The sequence below is a fragment of the Pristiophorus japonicus genome, chromosome 19 (genome assembly GCF_044704955.1).
Source record: "Pristiophorus japonicus isolate sPriJap1 chromosome 19, sPriJap1.hap1, whole genome shotgun sequence".
NCBI classification, from domain to species: domain Eukaryota; kingdom Metazoa; phylum Chordata; class Chondrichthyes; family Pristiophoridae; genus Pristiophorus; species Pristiophorus japonicus.
The window spans coordinates 11,173,271-11,182,548 of NC_091995.1; the positions used below are offsets into that span (position 1 = coordinate 11,173,271).

General features: G+C 47.6%; 1 protein-coding gene across 1 annotated transcript; it reads right to left on the reverse strand.

Annotated features, from left to right (window-relative positions):
* Positions 1-656: 656 nt before the first annotated feature.
* LOC139230112 (tumor necrosis factor-like) lies at positions 657-8,539 on the reverse strand. The gene is made up of 4 exons (XM_070861955.1): positions 8,363-8,539; positions 6,297-6,378; positions 5,619-5,684; positions 657-1,069 (listed from the first exon to the last, which is right to left on the reverse strand). The coding sequence occupies exons 1-4, from the start codon at positions 8,537-8,539 to the stop codon at positions 657-659; spliced, it is 738 nt and encodes a 245-aa protein (XP_070718056.1).
* Between the last annotated feature and the right edge of the window lie 739 nt (positions 8,540-9,278).

A 9,278-nucleotide genomic window follows, 5' to 3' on the forward strand; every position in this document is an offset into this window, starting at 1 on the left:
CTTACCCAACCTGCTCCCACAGAGGCCTAAACGGATTTATTTTGAGCCGGTTGATTCTTGCATTGAAAGCAAATAAAATAAAGCACTTGCATTTACGTAGCGCCTTTCACGACCTAAGGATGTCCCAAAGCACTTTACAGCCAATTAAGTACTTTTGAAATGTAGTCACTGTTGTAATGTGGGAAACGCGGCAGACAATTTGTGCACAGCAAGCTCCCGCAAACAACAATATGATAATGACCAGGTTATCTGTTCTTTAGTGACATTGGTTGAAGGATAAATATTGGCCTCAGGAGACTGGGGATAACTCCATTGCTTTTGTTCCAAACAGTGCCATGGGATCTTTTAGGTCCACCTGAGACAGCAGACAGGACCTCAGTTTAACATCTCATCCTAAAGACGTCACCTCCGACAGTGCAGTAAGGCAGTGCATGAAGCAATGTCATAAACTTTCATATACAAATGTCGCAAACAACAATATTTGGGTTGGATAGCATTTAAATAGCAAGACAGAGCTAAATTATTGGAGAGATTAGTCGCTTTGTCCACTTAGTGCCGGATGGACAATGTGCCCTGAACAGTTCCCACTGTATTTCAGTTTGAAATTCTCCATCAGTCATTGTTGTTGGCCATTCGCTGGAAGTAACTCGGGTTCCTCACAAAGCGAATATTCCAAAGAAGCTCTTTCCTTGGGAGGCGTCCACATATCCCACAGACTTCTCACTCACCCTGGAGAAGATCTGATCTCCTGCTTCAAACTCAAAGACAGCTCCCTGGTAGGAGGTCTTGTACCAGGTTTCTGTGCGTGGACCATATTGGCAGGCGGACTTGATGGCTTTCAGGAGCAAAGCTTCCTCCGGATAGCTCGGTGAGAACTTGACGAGTTCGTGGCTCAGGAAGATGCTGTTGCCCTGGCAGTCCCCGCTGTAGAAGACCACCTGGGTGTAGACAAAGTACTGACCGGGGGTCTTGATAATGAATCTGTTGTCCCTGAACTCCACCCTCTCGACGAAGGTGGAGTCTACCAGATCCTGCCAAATCACCTTCTCTCCTTTTAAGGTCTTAGATGCTGAGAGGAGGTGAGAGAGACAGAGGGAACATTGTAAGAATGGATTAAGTTACATGGTTGGTTAATATTCTTCCTGTTACAACATTTTCTCAAAGGATGTTGTCATGTATGCACCTGTGAATATGCTCATAGGTTTATGGAGCTGTTGCAGGTGGCCATTAACTGGTCTAGGTAGCGGGCGGTCGAGGGGGCCGTTCAGCATGAATGCCTACGTCTCTTCCACGGCTACGTTCGCGCCAGGGCGTCCCTGGAGATGGAGCACTCGGTGTCCACCGGTACGCTCGCGGCCTTCCGCGAGAGGTGATCGCCGGAGGGACTGGAGTGCATCATCACCCCCGGCAACCAAATTTGAATTTGATTTAATGTTTTAAAGTTTAATTTGTTTTAATTGCCGGGTTTTAGTGTCCCCCTCCCCTTTTATAGGGGGCACTTGTAAATTAGATGATTTTAATGCCCACAAAAAAAATCACAAAAAACCCCCCCAAATAAACCACAAAAAAAAACAAAATAAAAAGAGGGCAGTTAAAAGTGTCTGGAGTGTCCCCCAGATTGGGGGGCATTCGATCTAATGTTTATTGTGTGCCCCCCCCCCCCCAAAAGAGTTATAGAGCTGTTGCAGGTGGCCATTAACTGGTCCAGGTAGCGGGCGGTCGAGGGGGTCGTTCAGCACAAATGCCTACGTCTCTTCCACGGCTACTTTCGCGCCAGGGCGTCCCTGGAGATGGAGCATGCGGTGTCCACCGGTACACTTGTGGCCTTCTGCAAGAGGTGGTCGCAGGAGGGACTGGAGTGCTTCATCACCCCGGCAACCAAATTTTACTTTTAAGGTTCACTTGTTTAAGGTTCATAAGGTTTTATTGTTAATTTGTGTGTTCTAGTGCCCCTTTAATGAGGGGGCACTCGGCTTTATCCGTTAACCAAAATAGTTGTAGAGCAGTTGCATTGTGAGTGGCTTAGCCAGTCATGTGATGTTCACAAGCCTCAATAAAACCCCAATCAGTTGGGTCTAGGTCATCCATGATGAGGTATGCGGTTGTGAGCCTGGTGGATGAGCTGGTAATGTGTAGTGTGATTGTTAAACCTTTGTTAATAAAACCAATTAATTCTTGATAGCAATGTGTTGCTATGAATTCTTAAGCAAAGAACCCATGAAGCAAATACATTACAGATGTGCTGCCACATTTGTATCTGTTTTATATTAAGGTCTCTTTCATGGCTCTTTCGAAACTATTCTGGCCCCTACTGCCAAAATGCAAGAGCTTTCCATTTCCAATGCAAGCTATCTTAGGTCTCCTCAAAACAAAACTGGCAACTTGTGCTAAATAATGGGCTATTTTCTGCCACGAACAATTGGATTAAGGCCACCCAATCTCATTTCACATTGGTTCCTTAAAGGCAGCATAGGAAAAGAAAGAAAGACTTGGATTTATACAGTGCCTTTCATGAACATCGGATGTCCCAAAGTGATTTACAGCAAATGAAGTACTTTTTTGGAGTGTGGGAATGTGGGAAATGCGGCAGCAATTTGCGCACAGCAAGCTCCAAGCCGACAGCAATGCGATAATGACCAGATAATCTGATCTTGTTATATTAATTGAGGGATAAATATTGGCCAGGACACCGGTGATAATCCGATAATTATGAGGTAATTGCATTTGGTGAGGTCTAACAAGGCACAGGAATACACATTAAATGGTATGATGCTGAAAAATGTAGAGGAACAAAGGGTCCTTGGAGTACAGGTCCACAGATCCCTGAAGGTAGAAGGCCAGGTAGGTAAAGTGATTAAGAAGGCATGGAATGCTTGCCTTTATTAGTCGAGGCATGGAATACAAGAGCAAGGAGGTTATACTTCAACTACATAAAACACTGGTTAGGCCGCAGCTGGAGTACTGCGTGCAGATCTGGTCACCACGTTGCAGGAAAGATCTGATTGCACTGGAAAGGGTGCAGAGGAGATTTACAAGACTATTGCCTGGACTGGATAATTTTGGCTATGAGGAAAAATTGGAGATGCTGGGTCTGTTTTCTTTGGAACAGAGGAGGCTGAGGGGAGACCTGATTGAGGTGTATAAAATTATGAGGGGCCTGGATAGAGTGGATAGGACGGACCTGTTTCCCTTGGCAGAGGGGTCATTAACCAGGGAGCATCGATTTAAAGTAATTGGGGGGAGGTACAGAGGAGATATGGGGGGAAATTGCATTACCCAGAGGGTGGTGGGGGTCTGGAACTCACTGCCTGAAGGGGTGGTAGAGGCAGAAACCCTCACCACATTTATAAAATACTTGGATGTGCACTTGAAGTGCCGTAACCTACAGGGCTGTGGACCAAGAGCTGGAAAGTGAGATTAGGCTGGATAGCTGTTGGTCGGCTGGCGCGGACACAATGGGCCGAAATGACCTCCTTCCGTGCTGTAAATTTCTAATATGATTCTATGATAGCTCCCGCACTCTTCTTCAAAATAGTGCCATGGGATCCTTTACATCCACTTGAGAGAGCAGACGGGGCCTCGGTTTAACGTTTCATCCGAAAGACGGCACCTCCGACAGTGCAGCGCTCCCTCAGTCCTGCGCTGAAAGAGGAAATCAGAGTTGCACCCCAGACCTGACGCAACAATGCGTAAAACAGCGGGCCATCCAGCACCCCCAGGCTTTTCAGGGTATTTTCCCAACCCTGACCTCCCTTTCAGTATACCTCATCCATGTGCCATTTGTGGTCAATATACGAGTGCGGATAGGAAAATAGTTTGGAGACTGACGGGTAGATTTCCCTATTCCTACATCGTGGCTTATTGGGTTCCCTGGGCATAGAATATACAGGAGCTACATGGACAGAACTGTAGAGGTTCATAGCACTGAAGGGGACCATTCGGCCCATCGTTTCGGTGTCGGCTCTTTGCTAGAGTAAACTAACAACAATAAGTAGTATTTATATAGCGCCTTTCACAGGAGTATTATGAGATTACAAATTTGACACCGAGACGCATAAGTAGAAATTAGCGCAGGTGACCAACAGCTTGGTCAAAGAGGTAGGTTTTAAGGAGCGTCTTGAAGGAGGAAAGAGAGGTAGAGAGGCGGAGAGGTTTAGGCAGATAGTTCCACAGCTTGGGGCCCAGGCAACACCGATGGTTGAGTGATTATAATCAGGGATGCTCAAGAGGGCAGAATTAGAGGAGCGCAGACATCTCGGGGGAAGGGTTGTGGGAATGGAGGAGAATACAGAGATAGGGAGATGCGAGGCCTTGGAGGGATTTGAAAATAAGGATAAGAATTTTTAAATCGAGGCGTTGCTGAACCAGAATCCAATGTAGGTCAGAGAGCACAGGGGTGAGGGGTGAGCGGGACTTGGTGTGAGTTAGGACATGGGCAGCCAAGTTTTGGATCACCTGTAGTTTACATAGGGTAGAATGTGGGAGGCCGGCCAGGAGCGCATTGGACTTGTCATGTCCAGAGGTAACAAGGGTGTGGATGAGGGCTTCAGCAGCGGATGAGCTGAGGCAAGGGCGGAGACGGGCAATTTTATGGAGATGGAAGTAGGTGGTCTTAGTTATGCTGCGGATATGTGGTTGAAAGCTCATTTCAGGGTCAAATATGACACCAAGGTTATGAACCAAGCTAACTCCGTCCGCCCCATTCTCTCCCCATAGCTTCTGCACCAATTCCATTTTTTAATTAAGAGATGCAACGGTCTCTATTGCCTGTGGGAAATCATTCCATGCTCCATTGACCAATGGATTACAGAAGTTCTTCGAACCTCTCTCACTCAATGTCAATTTTACACTGATGATCCCTCATTTCTGACTTCCCATTTCGGCCTGTGAAAACCCTGCAGAATTTAATGATCTACAACCTCTAAATTAGCAGCTGACTTGTCCGGAGATGGTTCACCCTCTGATGTGCCCGAGCCTCCCAATGCAGTAGAGCTGGACCTCAGCTTCCCATGTGCCCCACAGTAACGAGACTGAGATAGGAAATGCAACCTGTGGCTAGCATTCCAATACACCATGTGACAAGCTGATGTTATCTGTGAGAAAAATCTTCCTTATATTCCTTCATCAGATAAGGACTTACATAGGAATAAGAGGAGGCCATTCAGCACGATGAGTCTGTCCCTTCAATTGGATCACGGTTGATCTGTACCTTAACTCCATCCACCAGTCTTGGTGCCATAACCCTTAATGCACTTGCCTAACAAAACTCTATCAATCTCAGTTTTGACATTTTTAATTGCCCCCACCCCAGCCTCAACAGGGTGGGTGGAGAGAGGCCCAGATTTCTGTTACCCTTTGTGTGAAGAAGTGCTTCCTGACATCACCCCCTGAACGGCCTGGCTCTCATTTTAAGGTTCTGCCCCCTTGTTCTGAACTCCGTTCTCCCCTCCACCCCACCCCCCACCTCACCAGAGGAAATAGTTTCTCTCTATCTACCCGATTTGCTTCAGTTCAAATACGTTGACGATTATTGGCTAAAATGCACACCTTAGCCAGCAAAATAAATCCTCCATTGATAACTTTTGAAAAGCCCATTAATATTAAGAATAGCCTCTTACCTGTCAGGTGAGCTGCTATTTTCCCCCTCGGGTCGTTTCCCAACTGCTTCATGAGACGAGGCAGACCTGGAAAAGAAAAGCCGGACTCTCAGTCGCTATCAAGGTGCACATGGACCGAAAATGACTGATAACGAGAGAGGGAGAGAGAGAGAGAGAGAGATAAAGAGAGATAGAGAGAGAAATGAATAGAGATAGAGATCGAAAAAGAAAGAGAGAGAGAGACAGAGGGAGAGAGAGAGAGACAGAGAGACAGAGAGAGAGAGAGAGAGTGAGAGCGATAGATAGATAGAGAGAGAGAGATAGAGCGACAGAGACAGAGAGAGAGAGACAGAGAGAGAGATAAAAATAGAGAGTAAGAGAGCGATAGAGAGAGAGACAGAAAGAGAGAGAGAGAAAAAGAGAGAGAGAGCAAGAGAGATTGTTAGAGAGCTAGAGAGAATTAGAAAGTGATTGATAAAGGGTGAGAGAGCAAGATCGATAGATAGAGATAGATAGATAGATAGATAGATAGATAGATAGATAGATAGATAGATAGATAGATAGATAGATAGAGAGAATTAGAGAGTGATTGATAGAGAAAGGGGGAGTGAGAGAAATAGATAGATAGATAGATGGAATTAGAGAATAATTGATAGAGAAAGGGGAAGAGAAAGATAGATTGATAGAGAGAGCACTCACTTGTGTTAACAGAAACTGTTGTTACAGTTGAATGATTCATTAAGTCCTGTGATTGGCTAATCTCTGAGTTCAATGATACTTCCTGAAGAGGAAAGAAATTAAAATGTGAAATTCACCGCAAATTTCCACGTAACACAAGGCGACCCTCTGTACAAGCTTTAAGCCAGATCTACAAGCAGATTATCTGCACCACACAGAGGGCCCAAGTTTCGGCCTCAGTTGCTCCTGATTTTTTAGAGCAACTGGTGTAGAACGGAGTATCTTAGAAATTCAAATTCTCAGCATTTAGTTTGCTCCAGTTCTAGTCAGTTAGAACAGTTTCACTTTGGAACAGAATTTTTTTTTCAAAAGGGGGCGTGTCCGGCCACTTAAGCCTGTTTTCAAAGTTTCGGCAGTGAAAACTTACTCCAAACTAACTTAGAATGGAGTAAGTGAAGATTTTTGTACGTTCGAAAAAACCTTGTCTACACTTTAGAAAATCAGGCGTAGGTTACAAATTAGGCGTAGGGAATGGGGGGGGTTTAAAGGGAAGTTTACAAACATTAAACACTTCAGTTTTACAAATAAAGAGCCATCATCAATAATAAATGATAAATACATCAATAAATCAACCAATAAATCAATCAAAAAAAATTAATAAAAAATATATTTTTTTAAATCAATAAATAAAATATTTTCTACTTACCGACTGCAGCACTGGGAGTCCTCCAACAGCATGCTGGGACGGTCCCCCCAATGTGTCTCTGTCAGTGTCTCTATCTCTCTATCTGTCTGTGTCTCTCACTCTCTGTCTGTCAGTGTCTGTGTTTCTGACAGCGAGGGGAGGGGCAGAAGGGTGGGGGAGGGGGAGAAGGGGAGGGTGGGGGAGGGGGAGAAGGGAGGGAGGGAGGGTGGAGGGGGTACAAGGGGGAGAGGGGGAGAAGGAGAGAGGATGTAGGGCGGGAGGGAAGGGGAGAGGATGTAGGGAGGGAGGGAAGGAGGGAGGGAACGAGGGAGGAGGGAGGGAGGGAGAGACGGAAGCAGAGAGGGAAGGAGAGGGGGGGAGGGAGGGAAGGAGAGGGAGGGAGGGAAGGGGAGGGAGGGAAGGAGAGGTGGGGGAGGGAGAGAAGGAGGCTGAACGGCCGGGCCCAAGACCTCGGGCTAGATTTACAGGTAGGTGGCATCGGGTCTCGGAGGTCCGGAGGAGGAAGGGTGAGAGAGAGTCGCGGAGGTCCGGGGGGGGGGGGCGGAGAGAGAGAGTCGCGGAGGTCCGGGGGAGAGAGAGAGTCGCGGAGGTCCCGGGGGGGGGGAAGGGAGAGAGTCGCGGAGGTCGGGTCGCCGGTGGGGGGGGGAAGAGTCGCGGAGGTCGGGTCGCCGGGGGGGGGGGGGGGGCCGGAGGGAAGCGGGAGTCGAGTCGGTGTCGGGAGGAAGCAGGAGCTGGGCGTGGGAGCCTTATTCACGCATCCCCAGTGAGGCCATTCAGCCAGGGCGAGGGGTTGCATGCTTCGGGCCCCTCCCACACAGTTTTGGGCGTCTGGAGCTACTGCACACGCGCGCCCACTGTAGCGTGCATGTGCAGAGGTCCCGGCACTGCTTTCAGCGCAGGGACCTGGCTCCGCCCCCAACAGCTCGTGCTGCGCCGCACCTGGCTGCAGAAGACCTGCAGGGAGCCGGAGAATCTGGAAGTTTTTTTTAGGCGCACTTTCTGGCGCGAAAAGTGGGCGTCCAGGTCCGGGCTGCGCCGTTATAGGCGCGTCCCGAAACTTGGGTCCAGAGACACTGGTGCATCCCAGACTCTGACTGACTCACATTATCATGATTGACAGTAGATAAAGAGTTCATCAGATAACCGACATCTGTTTTTTTTCCATTGTATCTGTAAATCAAATGTAAATCAAATGCCCCCTTATTAAAGGAGCACTAGCACTGACAGTTTAAACAAATTAAACTTTAAACCTTAAACGGTGAAATTAAAATTTGGTTGCCCGGGGTGATGATGCACTCCAGTCCCTCCGGCACCCGACTGCAGTTAGCTAACTCGCACGGAGACAGCTGAGTAATATCACGCCCTGAACACGGTTACACACCTGGTTTGAAGGTGGAACTCCCAGCTGACAGAGTAACAGGTAGGAAGATACAGCCAGCAAGCCCAGAACAGCCACCGCACACAGAGACTGCCAGAAACAGCTCCTCTTGGAGTCTGTCCGCCTGCCGACAGCCTCTCCTCCATTCTCAAGGTCCAGCGGCATCTTCTTAACACTCATGGTCTCAGGAGTCAGTTGCGGCTGTGTCAGGAGCAGATGTGTGTCTTATCCCCCAATCCTCTTGCTCTCACTTGTATGTGGGTCTGTGTCTGTATATACCACATGATTCTGGAAGAACCCATGAGTAGGTGTTAGGCAATCGGAAAAGAGAATACCAACCTAGCATTTGGAAAGTGTCGAGCTCCCCCACCTCCACATACAGGAAGTGAAAGCCCAGCCTCAGATCCCACACTGAATGAACAAGGCCCCCAAAATCTGCACTCTCGCACTTTTTGTATGGCAGGGAAACCCAGACATTGCAGGCTAGATGATAAACGAAACACTGCCACTTCAGCAATGTTCTGCTGGCAGACGGTACGGGGGTGTGTGTGGGGTAGAGGCAGAGTCTAACAACAGGAGAAAAAGGTGACAGGTCACCGCATGGTTGACAGCGTGTGACCAGATTGTGTGACGAGGCTACGGACCAAGAGCTGGAAAATGGAATCAGGCTGGATAGCTCTTTGTTGGCCGGCACGTATACGAAAGGCCGAAATGACCTCCTTCTGTGCAGGGCCGGAGGAAGGGCCTGGTGGGCCTGGCAAACTGATCCAAATGGGCCGATAGTTATGTTTGCTCATGTTCATTACATTACATATATGATTCTGATTCTGAGTATGAAAATATAGACCAGTATATTCAACAATGAAAGCATATATATCAAATGCATAAATTTAATAATAAATTACTACGGTGGACTTAT

What these genes read in the sequence shown, in the direction of transcription:
- LOC139230112 (XM_070861955.1), bottom strand. Translation starts at nt 8,539, where the DNA reads ATGAGTGTTAAGAAGATGCCGCTGGACCTTGAGAATGGAGGAGAGGCT. An exon ending in AACAGTTTCTGTTAACACAA is followed by an intron (nt 5,685 to 6,296) that starts GTGAGTGCTCTC and finishes TTTCTTTTCCAG; the next exon opens with GTCTGCCTCGTCTCATGAAG. An exon ending in AATAGCAGCTCACCTGACAG is followed by an intron (nt 1,070 to 5,618) that starts GTAAGAGGCTAT and finishes ACCTCCTCTCAG; the next exon opens with CATCTAAGACCTTAAAAGGA.